The sequence below is a fragment of the Caretta caretta genome, chromosome 2 (genome assembly GCF_965140235.1).
Source record: "Caretta caretta isolate rCarCar2 chromosome 2, rCarCar1.hap1, whole genome shotgun sequence".
NCBI classification, from domain to species: Eukaryota; Metazoa; Chordata; order Testudines; family Cheloniidae; genus Caretta; species Caretta caretta.
Window position 1 is genome coordinate 87759702 of NC_134207.1, and position 26999 is coordinate 87786700.

Below are 26999 nucleotides of genomic sequence, written 5' to 3' on the forward strand. Positions count from 1 at the left end.
GAAAAAGTTAACTTACAAATGCCTTTGTTTAACAGCCCAAACTGCAGTAAAAGTCAGAAATATTTTGTTATTTAATGGTGTGTTCTCAAACACTTTCATAAGGCCAGGAAGCTATTCCAAGACCTAATTCATTATAACTATAACCAGGTTTTATTTGTAGTCCATTTTCATGGCCATCTGGCTCTTACAGAAATTAATAGACAGGACCAAGCATGAGAGACAGGTGAGCAACACTATATTTGGGGATCACATATATAAATCCATGGTATGCCCACATCTTGAATACTGCGTACAGATGTGGTTGCCCCATCTCAAAATATATATATATATTGTGTGACGGGGCAAGGCCAGATGGCTATAGAAAAGTAGTGGGAGATCGATGTATTAGCTCCAGGCTAAACAAATCCCTGGTACCAGGATAAGTGAAATGGCAGCTGCTCCAGGTCAATTAAGACACCTGGGGCCAATTAAGAACTTTCCAGAAGACAGGAATAAGACTAGGTTGATTGGGACACCTGATGCCAATCAGGGGCTGGCTGAAACTAGTTAAAAGTTTCCCAGCCAGTCAGGTGGGTGTGCATGTCAGGAACTGTGGGAGGAAGTTGCGCTGTTGGAGAGGCTGAGTAGTACACACCATATCAGGGACAAGGAAGGAGGAGGGTGAAGTGGAGCTTGAAGAAGTGAGAGCTGCTGTGGGGGAAGTAGCCCAGGGAATTGTACATGTAAGGTGTCTATAAGGTCAGCTACCATAGCTGATACTATTAGGGTCCCTGGGCTGGAGCCCAGAGTAGAGGGTGGGCCTGGGCTTCCCCCCCCACCTTTGCCCCCTGATTAATCCTTAATTAATTAATCCTTAATTAATCCTGAGACTGGGAGACAACAGAGACTATGCAAGGAACGATAACTTCTCCTCACCTCCCTCGCTGGCTTATGATGAAAATGGCTCAGTAGACTGTGACCCTTGTCTCTAGAGAGAGAAGGGTTATGTGCAGGGTCACAGTGAGCCTCTGAGGTTAGCGAAATCTGCCAGAAAACGCGGGACCCACGGAGGCAAGGACAGAGCTTTGTCACAATTGGAATTGGAAAAGGTTTAGAAAATGGCAACAAAAATGATTAGGGGTATAGAATGGATTCCGTGTGAGGAGAGATTAATAAGACTGGGACTTTTCAGCTTGGAAAAGAGACAACGAAGGAGGGATATGACTGAGGTCTATAAAAACACAAGAACAAGAAGTCACCACATGAAATTAATAGGCAGCAGGTTTAAAACAAGCAAAAGGAAGTATTTTTTCATACAATGCACAGTCAGTCTGTGGAAATTTTTGCCAGAGAATGTTGTGAAGGCCAAGACTATAACAGGATTCAAAAAAGAACTAGATAATTTCATGGAAGATAGGCCCATCAGTTGTTATTGGTTAGGATGTATAGAGATGGATTTCCTAGCCTCCGTTTGTCAGAAGCTGGGAATGGGCAACAGGGGATGGATCACTTGATGATTACCTGTTCTGTTCATTCCCTTTGGGGCACCTGGCATTGGCCACTGTCGGAAGACAGGATACTGGGCCAGATGGACCTTTGGTCTGACCCAGTATGGCCATTCTTTTGTTCTTATATTCACATTAACATATGAAAATATAACTATTCAATGGGAATACACAGAAGTAGGTCCAAGTCCACGAGGGAACTTCTAATGGGCAGTAGCAGGGTCCACACAGACAGTTCATGCACAACACGCTAGTGCACTGTATATTTACACCCTAGCTTGCCGGGCACTAACTCTCCATTTAGACAAGCCCTGACAAGTATAGACAAACATTCTTCCCAATCCAAAATATTTTAAAACAAAGGGTGGGATATTCAAAAGCATTTCAAACTGGTCTACTTCTGTACCCATTAAAGTCCAGGGTCAATTCTTATTGACATCAGTGGGAACAGAGTTAAAGCAATAAAGGGCATTTTTGAAAACCACACTCAAATTCTGAAAAATTTGGTGGTTAGATTTCCCAACTCTGGCAATAAAGAATCTAAAGCTGTCTTCAAGAAGAAACAAATAAGAAGAAAGCAATGTGAAATCAAAGTTATGACTTAGAATAAAAGCTGAATGCTCAAAATAAATGCTGAGGTTTCACCTACAAAACATATGCCACATGTGCATCCATACCAGCAAAAGACTATTTCCTTCCCCAGATGGGCTTGCAACAGGAGGTTGACTGGAGGCCTGGGGGAAGAAATGTCCCTACATACATACACACACACACAAATTACTACAGCCCTCAGGCTACCGTAACCCCTGTTTCTGCTGTAATCCCACTAGGGGACAGTGAGCTGTGGAGCTGCACGATGGCATATAAACCTGTCCCTGTCCGGGGCTGTGCTCAGAATCCTGCTGTGCTTGAATGTGGGAAGAACCCCTGTGGAACTGGGAATGGTGGTGCTTAGAGATTATGGAATTCTTACATGTGTTTCAGAGATTTGATCACGCACCCTCCAGTGCAGCAGAACAGTCATGCTGCATTTGGGGCCCTACAGAGCTATGGAAGAGGGAGCAGAACTTTGGTCAGAGATAGTAAATCTATCTCAAAAGCAAATAGACACTTTCCCCTGTAACACAATTCCATAGTATGTGCATCAAGACCCTAGTCTGGAGCCCATTGAAATCAATGGGAGTCTTTGGATCAGGTCCCAACTGTGCATTGAGACTCTATTTAAACTATGGCCAACTCCAGGCATTTCAGTTTCCACTTCCCCTCATGACAGAGCTTCATAAAATTTTGCCAATACTAAGGAGACACTGGACCATTTTTTTCCTCTCATAGATCCCTACATGAACGATAGATTGTCCATGAATAGAGAAATATCAATAAGACAGTAGGTTTACTTTAGTACAGTGGTGACATTTTGATCCTGCTGCATGAAATGTCTTCTGCGCATTGCTTCCAGCATGGTGGAGATATCTTCCTGCAGACTCTGAGATGTACTGTTTGACAACTGGAAATTCAGAGCCAGAGTCTCATTTAAAGATGTGGCCACTTCAGCAAGTACTAAGTGGGAAGGAAACAATTCAGTCAACTCACTGAGACAATATAAGATGAATCCCTTACCCAAACAGCATAAACACCCTCTCTTTGCAAACAGTTCTCACAGATTTACAAAGTGAATACATTTTTAATTCAATAATGTAAGTGGCCATAGATTACAATCAGACACATTACCTTTGATGGTTGTATACATGGTGTCAATAAATACAGTCAAATGTCGACTCTCATTCATGGTTCTTTGAGTTGCATTGTTGAGCTGCCATCCTCTCTCCAATATTCTAGTTAACTAGCATAAAAATAAATAAATGAACGTTTATGATAAACATTTTTTAAAAAAAGCAATTTTAAGACTGATTATTGCCCTCTGATAGCTTTTCCACTGAAGGAAAAACATTTCTAAGGTTATCATTGAATTGCATGAGAAAATGATTAGAAGTTCTTGAGGAGACAGAACAAATTGGTTTGGTGGATTTCTAGTATCTGCCAAGCAGATGTGATGAGACACCTTCATTAAGTATTCTGCCAGTCCCAAACTCAAATATCAGTGAAAAACTGTTATCAAAGTTGTTGTCACAATGAATATTATTACCCCCAAAAGGAATACTTTAACATTTTTTCCCTTTGACATCAATGCTATCTTAAGAAAACTACTTTCAAGACATGGCATCTCTGGTAATTATAGCAATATGGTCACCACTGCAGCTGTTGAATGAAATTAGAGATTTAGGAGGGTATATGTGGTCAACAAATGACATCAGATATGTCCACTGAAGGATATTTCTATTCTTTTTTATTCTATATTTTTATTCTTTAGGAGACAAAATCTTACTCAAGTAAATCGTCTTACTTCACTGGGAATTTTGCCTGTGTAAAGACTTAATACAGACTTTAGGATTTGCCCATTTATTTAAAATTTGTTCAATTTACACTGAAATCATTTTGTAACAAAATACTACAGCGAAATTGAAGTGTAAGACTTCTTGGAAAGTGTCCAACAATGACAAAAGGTTAAATAAGCCTTCTGGGTCAAAACCAATGAAAAGAAAATATTTCCATTTCTTACAACATGAACCACTGAAGGATCATGATACAAAAAGAGCACTTTACTGAAAAGTCTTCTAACAGAAAAACTATAACCCTTCTATAGGATTTTTAATCATTCTGTAGAATTTAAGAGAACATTAGATCTCTGCTACAGAATTATACAGAATAGCACAAAAACCTGTTGTATCCTTTATTAATTTTTAATAGTTTTTAGAGTAACTTCTATACAACCCTATTACCTTTCTATAGAATCCTGTTGCTTCAGCTCTGTTACATTCTATAAAACTTTTCCATAAGGGGTTCCGAAAGATCACTCTGTTTGGCTAGGAATGAAAGTGCAGGGTACTTGCCTCTTTGTGCAGTCGATCTGTGCCTCCTGATATATTCACAAGACCTTCTTTTGCCATCTCCAGTGAATAGATTGGATCCTCTCTAGACAATAAAGACTCCTAAAAAGAGTAACGGATTGACATTTAAGGTCTGGGGGCTTTTTAGTCCAGCCTTCATGAGGTCACCACCATTTTTGTGTGCAGAAAATTGTGGATGCAAATAACTATGTGCACAATTTAGGTGTTTACGTTTAAACACCTGAATCTGCTGCGACATAAACTAAGCTCAGAAGTATTGCTGGTGCACAAAGGTAGGCCATTTTTAAAATTAAGGGCCAGTTCTCTGGATCCATCCAAGTCTGAGGATGTTCACTAGTCCTGGAATTCCAGGACAGGCACTTCTCTATGTATAGTTTGCTAACTTACTCTGCATATCTAGAATTACTGTAAATGTATACAAAATGACCTGAAGAAGAGGTCTTTGTAGCTCGAAAGCTTGTCTCTTTCACCAACAGAAGTTGATCCAATAAAAGATGTTACCTCACATCCACCTTGTCCCTTCATATTTAGTACAAACAAGGGTGTCACAAAATATTGCTTCTCAAAAGGTATTAAGAGATGTAAGATATAAAAGGCATACACACTTGAGCAAAGTGTGGATTTCTAGACAGGTGTGAGAGTCAACACCTCAATGTCTCTTTAAGTTAGCGTATGGCCAGTATGGTCCAGTTCCGGTTTCAAATATATAGTTCCCCAAACTGATGAAAGCAGTAAGCCTTATAGCAAGGAACGCTGGGAAGACATATCAGGGGACAAAAGTGTCCCTCCCCTCAGAACAGGGAAAGGCTAGGGAAAGACCAAGACCTGCTATGAGTCTTGCTAAGCAGACAGACAGACACTTACTCACTGGGAAAGGGCCGGAAGCAGTACCTCTGGGTTTCTCCAGGGCAAGGCCCTTGGAAATCCTGGCAGTAGCTTTTGAAGAAGCTAGTGAAACAGCTCAAGAAGAAGCCTAAAAACAGCCAGCTTGGTGGTTAGGTAAGTCAACTGGGACCAGAGGTGAAAGTAACTCTGCAGCTGGTAGCTCAGGGGTTATTTAAAGGGCCCGGGGCTCCTAGCCACTGCTAGCACAGCCAGAGCCCCGGGGCCTTTAAAACTGATTTAAAGGGCCCGGGTATTTAAAGGCCCCCCCCCTTTCCAGTTGAGGCCATGCCCCCTGCTCAGGACTCCGGCGTAACGGTAAATCCTTTAAGTTACTTTCACCCCTGACTGGGACAGGAGTGATATTTTAGCTAGAGAGACAGAGATATCCACATCCTGAGAGGAGAAACTAAGGACTATGGCAGAGCAGAGTAAGTTTAGCATTGGAAGAAGAGAAGCAGCAGAGCTGGTGGTCTCTACTTCATTGTTGAGAGTCCCAAAACTGACACATATGGAAGGAGGAGGATGGAAGAGGTCCCTCTCTTTGACTCTAAGGGACTAACAAGGGGCTTTGATGCAATACAATGGAGAGGAGACAAGATTGACAGACCTTGTGACTAACACGGCTGTTACTCTGAAACCTGAAAAAGACTGGATATTTTTAAAATTTTGTTTTCAGTTGGATTTACTTTTGTTTATCTCAGAAGGGGTGCAATTTTTAGGTTAGCCAGAAAGAGAAAGAAACAGGTATGTCTGACATCACTCAAAGGGAAGGTAAGCAGTTGTTACCATTTTATTCTCTAAAGTTACCAAATAATTTCTTTAGAAGCAATGGTTAGGAATTATTATGGCACAACATGAACATGACAATCTGTACTATAGCCATAACCCTGGCAACTATCCCAGAGTCCAAAATTCCATAGAGGTTTCTTACAATTTTTTTGAAATTCCTTGAGCATCTCAGTTATCAGTGCAGTGACAGCTGGTTTAGATCATTTGACTTAAATGCCAAATATGTGCACTGAAGGCGAAATTGAAGCTGATGTTATTTTCACAAAAACTCTGTTTTCATTTTAGCAGTAAAGTGCTAAACATATTATATGGTTTTAAAAGTATATGCCAAAAGAGATTATTTTCCTACAAGAATACAGAAACAATTACAAAGTAAAAGCTAATTCTATTATTACACAAGTATTCAAATAGTACAATATTTCTATAGAGTTGGTACATAAAACAATGGCAACATGATTAAAATGAAAGGGTAAGATGATCTCTGACCAAGCATAAAGCTGTAATTGAATCAAAGTGATCCTCTAATATCATACACATAAAAATATTAAATTACATCCTTAAGTGTTCAATCTGGATATCATTTATAAAAGAAAATATTATTCTTCTAACTCAATTTCATTTTAATTTGCAGCATCCATCAGCACTAGAAGTCTCACTTTATCATGGATTTGTCAAGATATGACAGAATACAAAGAAAAATGTGGTTTTACTTATACTTTAGAGTTTGTCTCACTACAGGTTTCAGAATAACAGCCGTGTTAGTCTGTATTCGCAAAAAGAAAAGGAGTACTTGTGGCACCTTAGAGACTAACCAATTTATTTGAGCATAAGCTTTTGTGAGCTACAGCTCACTTCATCGGATGCATACTGTGGAAACTGCAGAAGACATTATATACACAGAGACCATAAAACAATACCTCCTCCCACCCCACTCTCCTGCTATGAGTGGGGTGGGAGGAGGTATTGTTTCATGGTCTCTGTGTATATAATGTCTTCTGCAGTTTCCACAGTATGCATCCGATGAAGTGAGCTGTAGCTCACGAAAGCTTATGCTCAAATAAATTGGTTAGTCTCTAAGGTGCCACAAGTACTCCTTTTCTTTTTGTCTCACTACAGTTATTGCTGAGTAGGTACTTTTCACTACACACTCTTATTTTAGCAGCCGTGAAGCACGGAAGATTCTGTTCCAGCAATCTGCATGCCTTTTACACTGGCTTTGTGCAGGGACAAAGACCGGGCTACATGAACCTAGTTTTTAATGTGCCCCTACAATATTTTAACCGAATTCACAAAGTTGTAATGCACCAAGCACGTGAATACATGGAGTATCACAGATGGAAATACAATATAAGTGAGTTAAGATGGAGCAGTTGAGCTTCTCCTTAATGAGGATTAGGCTGTTCATGCCTCAAACTCTTTACTGTTAACACACATTTCAGGGATCCATGGAGAAAATTTAGCCTCAAACATTTAGGCACAGGTTAAGTCTGCACACACAAAAAAAGTGCCACACCAAAGGCAAGGGACACCAGAACTGTGACAGGGCAATGGTAGAAATTCACCAAAGAGTCAGTCCTGTAGTGCTTTTTTTCAGCTGCTAAGTTTCTTCCCACCCAGCCCAACCCCTCCATTCTAGAAGAGCGTATCTGTTCCTGTTCAGTCATGTGTAGCAAGAATTGTTGTTCCTAAATGTTCCCCAAAATTCTTTGCACCAGCTACCATCAGTGTTCCCTCTAATTTTTTACGTCCACGTGCAGAATGAATTTTGTTATGTGCACCAATATGGAGGTGATGTGTGGCGGGGGTGGGGCCAAGAGGTTCAGAGTGTGGGAGGGGGCTCAAGGCTGGGGAAAAGGGTTGGGGTGTGGGGAGGTGTGGGCTCTGGCTGGGGGGTACGGGCTCTGGGATGGGGCCAGGGATGAGGGGATTGGAGCGTAGGAAGGGGCTCAGGGCTAGGGCAGAGGGTTGGGGTGTGGGGTGGTGAGGGCTTTGACTGGGGGTGCGGGCTCTAGGGTGGGGCCAGGGATGAGGGGATCAGGGTGCAGGAGAGGGCTCAGGGCTGGGGTAGAGGATCGGGGTGCAGGGGGTGAGGGGCTCCAGCTGCAGGGGAAGGCTCTGGGGTGTGGTCGGGGATGAGGGGTTTGAGGTGCAGGCTGCCCCGGGGCTGCGGCAGGGAGAGAGGACTCCCCCTAGCCTTCTCTCACCCCAGCAACTCGGGGCTGGGTAAGAAGCGCCTTTCCCTGGCCGCGGCAGCTCCAGTGGGGCTGGGCTGGACCGGGCCAGGGGAGGGGCGCCTCTCCCTGGCTGTGGCAGCTCTGGCAGGTCTGGACTGGGCTGGGCCAGGCCGGGGGAGTGGCACCTCTCCCTGCCTGGGCAGCCCTTGATAGCCTGCTGCACGGCCACACAGCTTAGAAGGAACTTAGGCTACCATGACAGCTTGTTGGCAGCATCTCTGCAGCCAGACTTTGGGAACTACAGACCTCCACCACAAACAGGGCGATTGTTTTAAAGGAAGAATTTGATTGTAAGTTCTGTGGGGCAGAGATTGTCTTTTGTTCTGTGTTTGCACAGCGCTTAGCACAATGGATTACTGGCCAACAACTAGAGCTCCGAGGCATTATGGTAATATTATTTCTAGTAATAGTAATGACGCAGAAAAGAAAACAAGAAGGTTGCTGAGTCAGAAGAATGTAATAAAGCAATTGTTCGATAGTATATTCCAGAGGTGGGCAACTACGGCCCACAGGCCACATCCAGCCCCCAGGACCCTCCTGCCTAGCCCCTGAGCTCCTGGCCCAGGAGGCTAGCCCCCGGCCCCTCCCTTACTGTTCCCCCTCCCCCGCAGCCTCAGCTCACTGCACCGCCGGCACAATGCTCTGGGCAGCGGGGCTGCGAGCTCCTGGGGCAGCACAGCTGCAGAGCCTGGCCTGACCCGGTGCTCTGTGCTGCGCGGTGCATGGCTGGCTCCAGCCAGGCGGTGCGGCTGAAGCACCACCAGCCACCAGTGCTCCAGGCAGTGCAGTAAGAACAATTGCTTTATTAAGCTAGTAGGAGATTGGATTGGAAGCAGATGACTAGATATGTAGGTAAGTTTAAGACAGGTTGTTTCATGAGTGCACTCCATAAACATGGGCTTTGGTGTCCCATCTCTATTACATTCTTCTGACTCAGCAACCTTCTTGTTTTCTTTTCTGCATCATTACTATTACTTACAATCAAATTCTTCCTTTAAAACAATCGCCCTGTTTGTGGTGGAGGTCTGTAGTTCCCAAAGTCTGGCTGGTGGTGAGGTTGGATAGAGGGCGGGTGAGTTCGAGTGGGGGGGTGATCAGGGGGAGGGGGTGTGGATAGGGGTCAGGGCAGTCAGAGGGCGAGGAACAGGGGGCTTGAATGAAGGCAGGGGTCCCGGGGGGGGCAGTCAGGAAGTAGAGGGAGATTGGATGGGGCAGCAGGGGGCAGTCAGGGGATAGGGAGAAGGGGTGGTTGGATGGGGCAGGGGTTCCGGGGGGGCAGTCAGGAAGGAGAGGAGGAGTTGGATGGGGTGGTGGGGGGCAGTCAGGGGCGGAGGTTCCGGGGGAGATCAGGGGACAGGGAGCGGGAGGGGGATGGATGGGGCAGGAGTCTTGGGGGGGGGAAGGGGCGGGCCGGGCCAACCCTGGCAGTTTGGGGAGGCACAGCCTCCTCTAACCGGCCCTCCATACAATTTCCAAAACCCGATGCGGCCCTCAGGCCAAAAAGTTTGCCAGCCCCTGGTATATTCAGTTCAATGGTGGGGAGGATTAAGGGAAGCCCAAATAACATGCAGTTCTGGGACTGAAATCTTTTGACATTCTGAAAAATCCTATCTTGTATTTGTTTCCTGGTATAGGTCACGGAGGAAAGCACCTATTACTGTCAGGCAAGCATAAGCAAAGCAAGCAGCCAACGTGTCCCATGCAAGCTCTGTAATGGACAGGCAGGTCATATTACCCTCTTCAGCAGCAGGGCTCATTGGGAAAGAAACAACTCACTGCCAGGTCCCTTACTACCTTCAGCAATGGGACCAACGGAGAAACCAGTTCATGACTTGATTTTCTACTTTCCTGTAGTGTACAGGTCCCTCAAGGTTATCCCTGTTCTACTGAAAACAAATGGCCTGTCTTCAGCTGGAGTAAATCAATGTAGCTCCATAGACTTCAGCTGAGGATCTGGCTAAAAATATAAAGGTGAAACATGGGCATGGTAATGTGGTACAATAATATATATTGAATACTCTAATTTATTAAATATTAGACACAAGAAAACTGGTACAATGTTATATAGACATCTGGGGAGGCTCAGGGAATAAAGTTTGACATTCTGAAGGCAAATTTATGGTCCTATTCTGATCTGATGTACACCAGTTTTATACCAGACACCATTCTAAAGCCATTAACTTTAAGAATGTTACTCCTGACTTACCCCAAAGTAAGTGAGATCAGAACCAGCCCTAAGTTTTGCTTACAAGGTATCAGTAAATATTTCCATTATTTATTGTTTACCTTCAGGTATTTTGTTACATTCTCCACATCTGCCAATATCCCATATGGTGCAAAGGTAACACCAGTGAAGTTTACCGAAAATATGGCTTTGTCAAGGTGATCCAAGTCATTTAATAAAACACCTGTGCAGTCATCATTGCAAGCTGAAGAAATCATTTTAAAAAAAAAGGGAGTAATGTTACGATAAAAAGGCATTCGTTGAAAAGGAAACATTAATTTACATATAACATACATTTACTTTGTGTGTTAAGAAAGCCTACAAATAATATTGATAGTATGCAATATTGTACATTCTGTAGTATGTTTTAAAAACATAGCATCTGATTGTGACCACACCACCCCCACCACACCAGTTTAACACCAGTGTAAGTCTGAGGGGTCAGATCCCCTCACTTACATTGGTGTAAATCCAGACTAATACCATTGAAGTTGATGCATTCATACTGCTTTGGAGAGAGAATCAGGCCCAACGAAACATATTCTATGCTGCTGTAATTTCATTGGCTCCTTGCACCCCTCTGCTCCACTGACCAGTCATGTAAAAGTCAGGCAGAAACTGACCTTACATTAGTAATTCAGCGTAAAAGTAGGTTAACGTGCAAGCCTGATCTCTCTTTTTTTTACTACCAAGCACTTCACACCCACACAAATGCCACCTGACCACCACCAACCCAGTGAGAGACAAGAAAAAACACCTACAAACACATTCGTTTTCCACAAGGATGTGTCTGGGTTCACATGCATCGCACAGTTGTCCTGTCACACCCTGCTTACAAAGGCATTGTCCAGATATGTGATCACAATTATTGTGACTCGAGCCACTTGGATTGCATTGACATTGTTGACAGCTGCCACCAGGCATTTCAGGATTACCATAATAACCTAGAGAACACCTACAAGGGACAAGGGGGACAAGGGATACTGAAAATTATTTTAAAATCTATTAGCAAAAAACCCTCTCTTTTTCATTATCACTAGCTGATTTAAGATCATGTATAGGTGATTGAGGCACATAATATATTTGTAATTATCAGTCTATGTATAATAATCTACAAATCACTCTAAGCAATTCCATTTTTTATAAAAAAGCATCACATGCAAATTGAGTACTCCATTAAAGGTACAGACACGTGTAGGGCTTGTCAAAAATCTCCTGGAGCGTAAATGTATCTCACCTTTCACAGTATTGCCCTTCATATCCAGTGAGACAAGCATCGCAGTGGAAATCATGACCATCTTTCAGAACACAAGTGGGACTAAAGCTAGAGGAAGAAAGAGTTGCTAAATAACAGATACAACCCAAATGCAAGACCATACAAGTTCAGACATCTGCAGTCTTACCAGGTGAACACGACATTTAAAACACAAAATATTGTACGCTGCAGTGTCGTTCATTCACTGTGATGTAGTGTAATAGAGTTTGTGCTGTGAAATCTTTGTGTATCTTGGAAATATTTATAAATTCATTGCTCTTTGGTAACTGTGTACTACGTTAGAGTCTCAACCTATATACTTCACTAAAAGGTTAAAGCCCGTGTTATGTATTCAATATAAAAGAAGCTCACTCAAACAGCCCGATATTAAGCTCAGTTCACCGTGATGGAGCTGCTTAAATCTTGCCTCTTGTCCCCCCAGAGGAATTTCATCCCTGCTTGAGGGAGGACAGTGTTTCTGCTGTCATCCTCCCTCAGTTGTTCTGCTGTGGAAAGACATGTTTAAGTTGTGATCAGGGCTTCATTGGAGCCATGCTGATGAAAGACACCAAAGGGAAGCTCTAAATCGGTACCTATCCTGTCTTCTTGAGCCAGACCACACTAGCTGCTCTCTTCTTAGGCAGAGATAATATGCTGCAGGCTCCCTAACAAGAAGGGATACTCTGTGCCACTGTGGGCCTTCTGCCAGGATCTGTGCCAGCACACATTGATGTGCAGATCCTAAGTCATTTTGGACCATTATCCCTGCCCATTTTACAGGTGGGGAAAGTGAGGTAGGAGGTTGATTGTCATAGCCAAAGCCTCACACCTCACGAGGACTAGGATTAGATTTCAGTAGTTCCTAGGTCCCGGGCTTGAGCTCAGTCATCCGTACATATTGCCTTTCAAGCTTGAGGTTTCTGGAAAAAGAGCTTGTGTGTATACACAGTAATTTCTCTTTCAAAATAAGATGAATTGTCCCTCTGTAAAACAGATAATGGTGAAACCTCATACAAAAGGCATTCATTCACATTTAGAAGCTTAAAGTACCAAGTGGGACTAGGCTTAAATTAGTGCATGTCAGAAACAAGACCTCTCCAACAAACCCTTCTATTTGACAGAGCATGGATCTAGCAAGCAACTTAACTGACTTATTCTATCCCACTTTAACAATTCAAAATCCTCTGAGGCTGGATAACCCCAAGTACAAGGTTCAGCCCTATACAAGGAAAAAAATAGATGACATGCAAACCCCTGCAAGCAAGGAGATATAATAAAGACAGGTCCCTTTATTGTCAGGGTGCTAGCAAGCATCAGTGTAGTGATCAAATGCACATCAGAGTTCAGAATGTTTGGTTACCTCGTCAGGTTGGTTCTGGGACAGGCACAAAGAGAGCAGTCATTGACAGATCCAATTACTTTCCCATAGTAGCCTGGGGCACAAACACTACAGTGCTCACCAGCTGTGTTATCTCTGCAGTTCTGGTACACAACAAGAAATTCACACAGTTTAAAACAGCAACAGGAATTTTATCATCTCTCCAATCAATAAATTGGTGCAGTCTTTACTAATCATCTTTAATATCACCGTTAGCCAGCATTTTCTGTGCTGAAGATCATTTTGTGTTTCCACAAATGAGCCGATCACAAGCATGCTTTATTTCCCCTCAGTGCCCTGCCAACCATGCTGACCTAATTTATTTCCTGATCCTCAGACGTTTTTGATATAAACTACTATTAATTCAATTAGGGCCAGGAAATGACGGTACTAGGGAAAAAAGCTATTAAAATAAATGAGCACCTGATGGAAAATTCAACTGGCTTACCTAGAACTAAAACAAAGTTTCAATAATCATGATAACTGTGAACGACAAAATATTCATAAATGAAGCCTGCACACCCACTGTTTAATTAGTCCATACATAATTAGATAGCAAAGAAAATATATTATTATTATAAATTATATAGTGTCTTCTTCTACTAGGCAATGCTAGACAAACCCTTCTATTTCATAGAATCATAGAATATCAGGGTTGGAAGGGACCTCAGGAGGTCATCTAGTCCAACCCCCTGCTCAAAGCAGGACCAATCCCCAATTAAATCATCCCAGCCAGGGCTTTGTCAAGCCTGACCTTAAAAACTTCTAAGGAAGGAGATTCTACCACCTCCTTAGGTAACGCATTCCAGTGTTTCACCACCCTCCTAGTGAAAAAGTTTTTCCTAATATCCAACCTAAACCTCCCCCACTGCAACTTGAGTTTGACAGAGCTGGATCTAGCAAGCAACTTAACTGACTTATTCTATCCCACTTTTACAATTCAAAATCCTCTGAGGCTGGAGGACTACATTGTCTAGTAAAAGACTAGCTAGAAGACTAGTTGAGGCTAGTGAACAGTAGTAATGCAAGATACCCCTCAGTCTGAGACCAGCAGAGGTCAGAAATGGCCTTAGGGATCTTGCTGCTTGGGCCAGTGGAGATCAGGTGTTTTAAAGAAGTGAATTGCTTGGGCTTCAGAAAGAAGATGAGTGCCTTTTTTTAATTTCTCCTTCTGACTGAAACTCAATTAACATTAATCTTCCAAGAGGGTTACTTGTACACACAACCGGAGGTTGAGGGTAGGAATGGCTGACATTTACTGGAGTAACAAACTTTGGACCTATAATTTGTGGTCTTAGACTAAAAAGACGGTGAACCCCAAGGTGCTTTCTGACTCAAGCTTTAGAGTTGGGTTAGGCCTGGCAAAGCAAGAACTGCTAACAAGCCTGAGGGACTGTAGGAAATATTTTTTGTAAATGTGAATTTAACATGCAATTCAAAGAAAGTAAGCCAGCCTTGAAAAGAAAGCACAAGTTACTTCAAAACCAAACACAACAGAGAAAATTATAATTCTTACAAAAGACTGTCTGCCCCTTGTACAGTTTTGGGGGTGAGGGCCAGTATATTGCTACTTTTCATCTTCCACCTTTAGGTGCCTATGCTCAGCTCAGCAAGACCCAAGGACTGGACCTTTAAATCTCAGCAGCAAAAGAGAAAATAGGTAAACAACTGTCTGGGACATACTAAAAAACAAGACAATAACATATAATAGGAATTTCATAATTTTGAGGACATTCAGTGATTTCACTGAAGGAAACAAGTAGTATTACTGAGGGCTGGTCTTCACTACAGGTAGATCGCACTGCTGCAATCGATGCAGCAGGGATCGATTTAGCAGGTCTAGTGAAGACCCACTAATTCGACAGCAGAGCACTCTCCGGTAGACCCCAGTACTCCGAGAAGAGTAAGGGAAGTCAACCGGAGAGCGTCTCCCGTCGACGCAGCAGAGTGAAGACTCCAGGGTAAGTCAACCTAAGCTGCATCGACTGCAGGTATATTATCCACGTAGCTGGAGTAGCGTAACTTAGGTCGACTTAGCCCCATAGTGAAGACAAGTCCTCTGATATTTTCCATTATTACCTTTAAATGTATGTATCCCACTGGAGTGTCACAGCCTCATATGCTTTAGAAATTCTTTCCTGAGTGGATAGACTATGGACGTTGGATGTTCTGGCAAAACCAACACAGCAATGGAAATGTACGTACCAGGCACTTTCCTGTTTCCAGATTACAGGTCTCACTGTGGTTGTTGCACTGACATGGCACACAAGGTGCAATCATTTGGCGAGGCTCTTTTACATTCAGATCTACATGTTTCGCCCTGTAGTACCCCGACGCACAGCTCTGCATGGGCAGATGTGGGGTGGAGCAGTGAATAAGAAAAAAATATGGGGATATCTTTTAAGATGTTTTATCAGAAATAAAGACACACCGAAAGGTACTTTGTTTGATAAGCAGCTGCGTACCTGACATGAGAGTCCAGCGTAGCCAGTAGGACACTCACATTGCTCTATGAGATGTGCTGTTTCTCTGCCCAAATGCATCTCCTCAGCCTTCACTGCAATTTCCATTGAGATATTTGCAATTCTACAGGACATGTTTAGATGAAGAGTAAGAGAACATGAATATATTAGTGAATAAAGCTGAACCCTAGCTATAAAGTTCAGATCCAAACTTTTGTAAAGTTCAAGGGTGTTTGGATCAGATATTTTGGTTCGGCACGTCAAAGCCACAGAGTTTTGATGCAGAGATAAATTTTTTCAAAATTCAGGAATGTACTGATGCGGGGGTTTGGTTAGGGCCCATCTCTGTTAAGTATGCTCTTATTTCCTAGCAGACAAATGCATGTGGTAAAATATCATCTCTCTACCATTTTTAGTTCAAAGTGAATGCAAAGGGGGGGGGGGTAAAATGCTATCATTCTGATTTGGACGTGTTTTACACTGGTAGTGGGGCAGCATACAATCAGGCCCAGCGTTTTTACATTCAATAAAACTCATGTTTTATTTTCTCGTGGAAGGGCTTGTTTTTCATTTGAAAATTAAAAGTATAGCAATGCATCAGTACTGCAGTGAGTCAGTCAATAACCATAAGAGTAAGATGGGAGACAGTTCATTTAGGATAGCGATGGGCAAACTTTTTGGGCCAAGGACCACCTCTGGGTGGGGAAATTGTATGCAGGGCCAGGGCAGGGGGTTGGGGTGCAGGAGGGGGTGCAGTGTGCAGGAACGGGTTCGGGGCAAGGGACTGGGGCAGAGGAGGGGTGCAGGGTGTATGAGGGGGCTCAGGGCAGAGCGTTGGGGTGCAGGAGGAGGCTCAGGGCAGGGGGTCGGGGTGCAGGAAGGGTGCGGGGTGCGACAGGGGGCTCAGTGCAGAGAATTGGGGTACATGGGGGTGCAAGGTACAGCAGGGGGCTCAGGGCAGGGAGTTGGGGGGCAGGGGGCAGGAGGGGTTCGGGCTCCAGCCCAGCGCCACTTACCTAAAGCGGCTCCGGGATGGCAGTGGCGTACACCGGGGCCAGGGCAGGCTCCCTGCATGCCTGCCCTGGTCCCACACTGCGCCGCTCCGGGAAGTGGCCGGAACCACGTCCCTGCGCGACTCCTGGGGGAGGGGGGGCACAGGGCTCCATGAACTGTCCTTGCCACACCTCCAGGTACCTCCCCCGAAGCTCCAATTGGCCACGGTTCCCCGTTTCCAGCCAATGGAAGCTGCGGGGGGCAGTGCCTGGAGGCAAGGGCAACGCACGGAGCCCTCTGGCCTCTCCTCTCACACAAACCCGGGACCCCAGGGATGTGCTGCCGGCCGCTTCTGAGCACAGCACGGGGCCTGCGGCACCACGGAGGGGCAATCCCGCGGGCCAGATCCAAAGCCCTGATGGGCCGGATCCGGCCCATGGGCTGTAGTTTGCCCACCCCTGATTTAGGAGATATATAAGTGCCTCTGCTGTCCAAGTAGACAAGTCATTGTGCTTCTTTATGAGCTTTCGTACTAATACAAGCAACAGTGACACTTAGCACTTCACAGAAAATGAAGGAATTTAGAAGAGATCCTGCTTCTATTCAAGGCAATAGGTGCTTATGCTTTATGTTAAAGCTTTAACTTTTTGAATCTCATTGTCTACTGTTATTGAATAATTAATGTCTGACCACGACCACCCACAGTCTGACCCCACCATAATTTCCCACAAACTAGTAAAATTGTAATCAATGACATTTTAAAAAGTGTTTTAAACCCATCAGTTTACACAACTGTGAAAATTTTAATTTGATAAAAAGTGTAAAATTATACATCGATGTTCTCCATAGAAATTATAAAAAATAAAAATTGAAATCTGACAAGCCTTGTTAGGACTGTTCCTAGGTTAAGCTAAAATTAATACAGCCGGTTCAGAGGATGCTTTACCTGCTTTGCTGTAATCCTTGGCCATATGATGCCTTGATAAGGATATACTCAACGTTGCTAAGCACTGACATGAAGTCAGAACGTGTGACAGATTGGTCAGACACAGAGTTAAAGTATTTCCACACATGCTAGGAGGAAGAGAATTAATTTACATTAATTAAAGCAGAAATATTCATGGCCACATACTTGTTTAAAGGCAACAATCTCTCCCCTTCATCCCTCCACCCTTTGAGAAATACATTCATTAATCGCGGTGATCTGGTCGAAGGAAGCTGAGTGCATCTCATTCTAGAACATATATGCAGCAAGAGATTGCCAGAGAGCAATATGAGGTGTTCCTTTCCGCCCTTTGGACTTGGCATACTGGTCCCAACACATTCCTAGTCCCTGCCAGGCTATGAGTCAAACCCAAATGTTGATATCCTTTCTGACAGAGCAACACAATAACACTAAACTGCCACACTGGCCCAGGAAAACAACATTCAAGGGCATTTCATTTGCTAATACAGATCTCAATCTAATTTTCAAAAGCTTCCCATAATCAGCATTTTCAAAGCATTAAATAAACAAGTGAAGAAACTAACTTTCAGTTTAATTCCCCATTTATTTTCATGAAGTGACATTAGTCAGCCATTTTTCTCTTAATGTGCATTTTACTTCAAGGGCTTTATTCACTGTTTCATTTTAAGTCAGATATTCATTTATCAAAACACCCACATAAATATTTTTTTCTGGAAAAGGCCATCTTTATTCACCTATATAATCACCCCTATATCACGCCATCTTTGTTCAAATTGTTTTAGCTCACCTCCTTCATTTCTACTTCCTCCTCACTTCTTACTCCATTTTGTGGGGCAGAGATATCCACATAGATGACCAATTTACTGGTGCGACCCCCCTTTATCAGAATCTGTGGTTCAAAGTTTGACGTGCCAAAGCCATCCAAAGCATAAAAGGCAACAATATACTTCAGTTTTCCTCCATAGGCCATGAGCTGTTTGGATGATACATTACTGAATTTATTCTCTCTAAGGATACCGGTTGAAAATAGATCACTGCCATCAGAAGACTTAACTCTGTCAGTTCTTTGAAGAATTTGCTATAAAACCTATAAACTTAAACTCAGAAAATCCTGCAACAAAATTAAATACGCATTTCTAAAAAGTAGTCATATGTGTCTTTGTTAGGCTTCCGCTGTTTCAAGGTGTGCCATGAAATTTCATTTAATTCCTCAGTTTTAAAAGTTTATAGAATCTATTTTCTGTATAAAATGTCATGGTTGAAGTCTCTTTCAGGTTATTTATCAGCAACATTTCTTCCGCATACTAACCCTGAAAAATACCACAGTGATAAAGTATTGATGCCCCCAGACTTAAGAGACAAGTAAAACCCCATGGGAAGATGTACAGTGTGAATTGATAGTTATATATGCTACAAATCTGACAACTTTAAATTCAGAATGTTTCAACTCTTTAATTGCAATAGTTGATTTAACTCAGAAACATGTGCAATCAGGATAAGACACCATTATGATAAAATGACACTTACTCATGTTCTTAGCTGAAATATCTCACCTGGTCTCCCTGGAACTGGTCTGGTAACCTCCAATAAAATGGCTCAGTTTTCAAGTGTTCTCTGACAGTTGTGGCATCCAGTAAAACATCAGAAAACTGAGAAAACACACCCTCAACTGTTCCAGTGAGGTTACTTTGAGAAACCACATGCAGAATGGACTGATCTGGAGTTAAGGTTACCTACAACACCAGGAACAATAGAAGCACCCCACAATATTATTTCATCTAAATTTAATGTACTATAAACAGTTTCAGCTTATGTGAGATTTTTAAAACTCTGTTTAGGAGGAATAAAAATACTATAGCCATGTTACAAAAATGGAGACACAATCTTTATAATTATCTTTTAAATTTTTGCAGAAGTTTAATATGTGCTTTTAGAAATAGGAATACCAATGCTTAGCTTTCTTAACTAAACTTTTTCTTCTTCCATACTCTCCCCACACCTTTTACATACATGAGAGAGTGAACCAAATTCAGCTCAGAATGACAGAACTATGCAATTTCATTCAAGTCACTGTGGTGGAAGAAAATTGGACCCAAAAGTTTAAACTGCTTTACTTACCGGAATTCTCACATGGTCTTCTAATTCTGAGCAAAACTCTGACAGCCCAAAACAGAAACATGGAGTGCATCCTAAAGGATTGCTAGCACGGAGAGCAAAGGTTCCAGTCTTGCATTCACTGCAGTGAAACCCAAATACATTTTCCTGGAGAAAAAATACATATGTTTACATTTTATTGCTCTGCAAGTTGAATGAAAGATGATCTTTTAAGAAAGGCAATGCTTCCCTGCTGTACAAATGGTGTAACAACAAGTTTATAACAAGTATTGTGACTGTTCAGTGTTACTAGTAGCAGTTGTGCAGTAGATGCAATTTTTCCATTGCTATACATTACTGACATTTTTTTAAACACAGCTAATTTAATTTCAAGCAAAAATAAAACATTGGAATATTCTAGTAAAAATTAGCAGCCACAAATTTAGAAAAAGATGGAAAAAACTGACTCTCAGTTAATTTTTTGTTTCTAATAAACGGGATGACTCACAGAGGAGAGTATTGCTCAGTGTGAGTTAGGATGGCAGAATCTGACCCTGGATGTGCTTCTGTGAAATGAACTAGTGGGGTCAATCTGCTTCCTAACGGATAGAGTTCACTTTAAAAATAAAAACCAACACAACTTACAGTTGGCACTGATCAGCCCCCTTCACAGCAGCCTTCAGAGAGAGGCCTTCTACCCATTTCTACAGCTCTTTTGAGTGTGGCCACTTTCACTTATATGGAGAAAAACTTTTTTCTATCTTTACTGACTTTTAGATGTAGATGTTCACCTCTTCGGCATATTTATATCCCTAATTCTACTGGCACAGGCACATCTTTAACATTTTGGGGATACAGGGTGATATCATAGATCTCACTAATATCTATGTACAGGTGAGCCGCATCGTACGCACATTTAACTTACGTGAATTCAACTATACGCGCTCGTGGGGGGATCAATCTAAGTTATGCAACTTCAGCTACGTGAACAACGAAGCTGAAGTCAACGTACAGTACTTAGATCTATTCAGCGCGGTGTCTTCACTACAGTGAGTTGACTGCTGCCGCTCCCCCATCGACTCTGCCTGCGCCTCTCGCGGCGGTGGAGTACAGGAGTCGACGGGAGAGCACTTGGGGGTCGATTTATCGCGTCTAGACTAGAAGTGATAAATCGATCCCCGCTGGATCGATCGCTGCCTGCCGATCGAGCAGGTAGTGTAGACAGCCTCTACGCGTTGTTCAAACCTCCCACTGAAGAGGGACAGCCTTGTGATGAGAAGGAATTCAAAGCCAGACAAGGTTGGCTTAACAGTTTTAGGAACCGCTTCAACCTCAAAAACGTGCAGACTACTGGTAAAGCTGCATCTGACAATGAAGAGGCAGCAAAAGCCTACCCCGAAAAATTAAAGAAAATCATAGAAGAAAAGGGCTACCTTCCAGAACAAGTTTTTAATGCTGACTAGACTGGGCTCTTCTGGAAAAAGTGCCCAAAATGCCCAACCACACTTACAGTTCAAAATCAGAAAAACAAGTCCCTGGCTTCAAAGCAGCTAAAGACCGTGTGACTGTGTGGTTTTGTGGCAATGCAGCTGGGCATTTAATAAAGCCGGGCTTGCTCTACAGGGCTGCAAAGCCCCGTGCCCTAAAAGGCAAGAACAAAAATCTCCTGCCTGTGTTCTGGCAATCAAATAAAAAGGCTTGGGTGACGGCAGCATTATTTCTGGATTGGTTCCACAAGTGTTTCACTCCGGAGGTCAAGCAGTACCTTGAAGAGAAAGGACTTTACTTTAAAGTGTTGCTGATCGTAGACAATGCTCCTGGCCATGCTGCAGCACTCCGGTTTGCGATTTAAAGGATTTTCAAGGGTAATTTTGACTATACGCGATTTTCACCTTACACGCTGACTTTAGAACCTAACCCCCACGTAAGATGCGACTCCACTGTATTTAAACGTATCTTTTAAGGAGTGCATTTGGTTGCAATGGAGAAAGCTTAAAGTTTTACATTTGCCTAGTAGCTTTACATCATATGAAAGGATTTGGGTTTACATTAGTCAGTTTCTCCCAATCTTTATAAAGCTTTTTTGATCTATTTCTGAGGGGGAAAGCTTTTATGGTAATAAAACAGGTCTAGTAGTCAGAATCTTTGTTGTAGTCCCATCTCCAATAAAAACTTCCTGTGTACAAGTAATATAATGTTTCTGTGCTTCAATTTTTCCATCTGTACAAGGAGGATAATACTACTTAAGACACCTATCTCACAGGTATTTTGTGATGCTTAACTAATTAATTTTTTTATGTGCTTTGATATCCTTGGATGGAAGGAAGTTGTAGAATTGCAAAGTCATAATAGAGGACTATATATTAAATGGATTTTTGGAACAAGGATATGGAATAGGAGCTTGCTCCATCCATTCCACTCATCGACCTGGTATTGCAGTACCTCCAGGAATGGTGCATCTTCCCTCGGGGGAGACTATTGTGGTTAAAAAATAGAATCAGTTGAATTCATTACACCAGTACTGACTTGCACTCTAAATATATTCTATGGGTAGCATACCCGAGATCACGTACTCAGAGACACTTTAAAAACTCTTGCACCCCAATCTGGGTCTATGCTGGTTATATACTATGTATGTATCTTGTGAACCTTGTAACCGATACTTGTAATCTCTCATAACCCAAGCCTGACCCCAGATGTATAATACCTTCCTTCTTAACTTGTGTAAACTTTGATTTTAAACGTTAGTTTTAATAACAGTTTTTATTTTATTAGACTAATTTGTTAATCAAAATAAGTTATTTTTGATTCAGGCTTGTATGTATAAATGCTTTCTATGCAATAGCTATCTCTACAAAGTGGGTAAAGCAATAATTATCTGCCAAAATGGAGAATGGAGGGGGGGATGTACTTGTATATTACTAAACCATCACCTTCATCAGAAATTGTTCTCCCAACTATATCCATTCAGGTGATGCATTCTGAAGGTTTCATACCAACAGCACAAACTCCCTAGAGTGTCTTGGAATGAGACAATGTATTTTTCTCTGGCCTTGGGTTGAAATGTTATCTCTGCACTACTAATGAGGTTAGAACAATTTTTCTGTACTGATTTGGTTCTCTCTTGTGTAATACACCTCCCAGAGATGCTCTGACAAAATATGGAATAAAAAATTATTTTCAGTTATTGGGTAAAAATTGTTATTATTTATGCTATTGATGAGGCAAAAATCACACAGGAAATAAAACATTAAATAAAAATGGAATACAAGGAACTTGCATAATTAAAACTTTTTGGTGTGATATTCTTGCTATTGAAAAGCTCATTACATAGATAACAGGTGAAATCCTGGTCCCCATTGAAGTCAGTGGCAAAACTACTATAAGCTTAATAAGACCTACAAACAAACATTCTCAGAACTCATAGCCAGCCTTCTGTCTTATGATAATGGGCTTTTGTACCCATTATGAAATAGAGAGGAGCCTATTAATGAAATATGAAAATAAAACAAATGTACCATCATTCATTTCTGATCTGCAATACTAGCTGATGTCCCAGAGGGCACTGTGCACCATAAAAAAGATTGTCACAGAAATCTTCTTGACCCACATTGTAAAATTTACTTTTAGAACACATGGATTTGCCATTCACCCAGTTGCAATAAATAAAGAGAACAAACCTGTGTCTGTGTATGTGAATTCAGTACTGCAATTTTACTGCAGTTGTGAAAAATTCAAAATCCTATGCAAGACTATAAAGAATCCAATCATTGTTCTGTCGGAATGTACTGTGGGAGTTTTTAAGCTTATCAAGGATTCCTCATTCCAGCTAGCTAGAATCTACCTTTTATGGGTGACCATACATATGGACCTGATCCTGGATTCCTAATACAGAAAAATCCCCATTTATTTCTTTGAGAGGTTTGCCTATGCAAAGGACTGCAGGATCATGTCTAATAAGCTAAAAATAAAGTTATAGGGCAATTTAAAACAATGGAACAAACAAAAGACAGCAATCTCTCACTCCTGTTGAATATTATACCTTGCAGGCACAAATGCCAGTTTCTTCTTCACAACTACAGACTCCTTGACTCTCATCACATTTGTCTGCTTTGGTGCCACTCAAGTCACAGTCACAGGAAACACAATCTGGATAGTCCCTATAGCCTAAGGCACACTTAGAACAATCTTCTCCTCCAAATTCATCTTTACATTGGCATTGACCTGTCTGTAAGTCACACTGGAGACTGGTTGAACCGACATCACTGCAGTCACAGGCCTAAAAAGAAAAATAAGAAAGAATTTTAAGTTCTCATAGCTCATGTACAGTAGATATTTAGAAACAACTTTGTTATAACAAACTGCATGGTCAGTTTACAGTGGCAAATAAAAAGAAAGCAACATTTGCCAACAGTTATTACACAATGATATCTGATATAAAGCAAGGGTTCCTAAATGGGGAGCAGTGAAAAGAAAAAACCTGATATTTCTAATAATATATGGTAAAAATTGAGAAAAGTTGTGTTTAAATACAACCACTAAGTTTTTTAAATACAGGCACCAATTTGCATTTACTTCAACCTCTACCTGTATGGCAAAAGTATAAGAAAAGGAAGCTAAGGTATAAATCACTACACTGTAGGAAAGAGAAACACACTGTACTCTTATAACTTGACTATGCTTTTACTCAATCCTTGACCCCTCTTCTGGCTGTTTAGTGCCGCTGAGCACTGCGGAAAGCTGCCCTGAAGGGGAAAATGAAGATTTCCCCCTAATATAGGGGATTCCTGGGGTAGGACAAAGCCAGCGCTGGCTGGATGGCCTTCACTCCCTTATTCCACCTCAAGGGTGCGTTGGAGTTTACCTGAGGTTGGAAGGGACCAGGAGGAGTGAATGGCATTGCACCAGATCCTGGCCTGGAGCAGGGATTACCTGCAGCTGATGTAATTTAGCTTGCACTAAATTATACCAGGGGCCATTTTAGGCCCAGGCTGGCCTACAATGGGGAGCAGAAAGGTGCTTTACAGCTTAGCTGTGCCATGTGTAAACTCACTGCTGCTGAGGATTGAGCCCAGAGTGTATTGCTTGGTGCCAGGACTAAAGTAATTTATAAAATAGAAGAAAGAGAAATGCAAAGAGTTTAGCAGAAAGGAGTGCATAATTTCTGTGATGGTTCTATGAAAAGGCAACATTCCATTTTTGTAGCCTGGGAAGTCAGAAAACTTCCAGGGTTTGCTATGTGTTCAACTGTATCAATAAGGCACTGGCCCATTTGGCGGGGTGTGAAGTCACACCACTCGACGGGGAGACCCAGGAGGGTCTGTGCCTCCCAACTCCTCCTATGGCTCAGCAAACACACACAGAGGTGAGGCACAATCCTGCACCAAATATTCAGAATATTAGCTGACGATGTAGAGATTTACAACTTGGTTGCCAAACAAGCAAGCAAGAACTTGTTATAAATCAATGAGATTGCAGGCTTTATTGAGAGATTACAAAAGAAAAGGAGTACTTGTGGCACCTTAGAGACTAACAAATTTATTTGAGCATAAGCTTTCATGAGCTACAGCTCACTTCATCGGATGCATTAGTGGAAAATACAGTGGGGAGATTTATATACACAAAGAACATGAAACAATGGGTGTTACCATACACACTGTAACGAGAGTGATCACTTAAGGTGAACTATTACCAGCAGGAGATTCGGGGGGGAAAGGGGGGGCGGGCAGAGGGGAACCTGAGGGGGAACCTGAGGGCCCCTCAGACAGAGACAAACACCTACAAGATCTCTATCAAGCATTCTTACAACTACAATACCCACCTGCTGAAGTGAAGAAACAGATTGATAGAGCCAGAAGAGTACCCAGAAGTCACCTCCTACAGGACAGGCCCAACAAAGAAAATAACAGAATGCCACTAGCCATTACCTTCAGCCCCCAACTAAAACCTCTCCAAGGCATCATCAAGGATCTACAACCTATCCTGAAGGATGACCCATCACTCTCACAGATCTTGGGAGACAGGCCAGTCCTTGCTTACAGACAGCCCCCCAACCTGAAGCAAATACTCACCAGCAACCACAAACCACACAACAGAACCACTAACCCAGGAACCTATTCTTGCAACAAAGCCCGTTGCCAACTGTGTCCACATATCTATTCAGGGGACACCATCATAGGGCCTAATCACATCAGCCACACTATCAGAGGCTCGTTCACCTGCACATCTACCAATGTGATATATGCCATCATGTGCCAGCAATGCCCCTCTGCCATGTACATTGGTCAAAGTGGACAGTTTCTACGTAAAAGAATAAATGGACACAAATCAGACGTCAAGAATTATAACATTCAAAAACCAGTTGGAGAACACTTCAATCTCTTTGGTCACTCGATTACAGACCTAAAAGTGGCAATTCTTCAACAAAAAAACTTCAAAACCAGACTCCAACAAGAGACTGCTGAATTTGCAAACTGGATATAATTAACGTAGGCTTGAATGGAGACTGGGAGTGGATGGGTCATTACACAAAGTAAAACTATTTCCCCTTGTTTATTTCCCACCCCGCCCCACCCCCCACCGTTCCTCAGACATTCTTGTCAACTGGAAATGGCCCACCTTGATTATCACTACAAAAGGTCTCCCCCTACCCCGCCGGTAATGGCTCACCTTAAGTGATCACTCTCGTTACAGTGTGTATGGTAACACCCATTGTTTCATGTTCTCTATGTATATAAATCTCCCCACTGTATTTCTCACTGAATGCATCTGACGAAGTGAGCTGTAGCTCACGAAAGCTTATGCTCAAATAAATTTGTGTCTCTAAGGTGCCACAAGTACTCCTTTTCTTTTTGCAGATACAGACTAACACGGCTGCTACTTTGAAACCTGAAAGATTACAGTAATTTGTTACAATCCTGATTTTTAAAAAATTAAAATTAAATAAATGCAACAATTGGACTGACTGCTGTACTGTCCATAAATTCTATGAAGTACTAAATTCTGGCAGTACTTTTCAGGTTTATTGTCCTTGCAATTCATCCACAAGAATCACCACTGAAGTCAACTAGTACAAAATTATGGGACTGTGTTTACTGAAATCCCAGACATGTTATGATTACATTAAAGCTTGGCCCAGTGCCTTTTCCGAGGGGTGGAAGGAATTAACTGGTTGAGGTTAATTGCCTAAAAATGAATACTCTCCCAGTTGGTTACTGCTCCACGGGAACTGCCCTGAGCTGGCATTTGCACTGCTTCATTATAAATTT

At 42.3% G+C, this 26999-nt stretch overlaps 1 protein-coding gene and 1 pseudogene across 4 annotated transcripts in view; one reads left to right on the forward strand and one right to left on the reverse strand.

The window, feature by feature from the left end:
- The window catches only part of LAMA1 (laminin subunit alpha 1), a 157215-nt gene that overhangs the window by 42912 nt on the left and 87304 nt on the right, over positions 1-26999 (reverse strand). For all 4 annotated transcript variants that reach the window (XM_048840308.2, XM_048840309.2, XM_075125308.1 and 1 more), the window contains 14 exons: positions 23774-24010; positions 19756-19899; positions 19191-19370; positions 18425-18610; positions 17617-17744; positions 15681-15801; positions 15421-15558; positions 13198-13319; positions 11820-11906; positions 11344-11537; positions 10645-10787; positions 4433-4531; positions 3213-3324; positions 2879-3041 (listed from right to left, as the gene is read on the reverse strand). In XM_048840308.2, coding sequence (XP_048696265.2) covers positions 2879-3041; positions 3213-3324; positions 4433-4531; positions 10645-10787; positions 11344-11537; positions 11820-11906; positions 13198-13319; positions 15421-15558; positions 15681-15801; positions 17617-17744; positions 18425-18610; positions 19191-19370; positions 19756-19899; positions 23774-24010 — 2054 coding nt within the window. The remainder of the gene's footprint in view (positions 1-2878; positions 3042-3212; positions 3325-4432; positions 4532-10644; positions 10788-11343; positions 11538-11819; positions 11907-13197; positions 13320-15420; positions 15559-15680; positions 15802-17616; positions 17745-18424; positions 18611-19190; positions 19371-19755; positions 19900-23773; positions 24011-26999) is intronic.
- Positions 22066-22195, forward strand: LOC125633157 (U2 spliceosomal RNA; annotated as a pseudogene).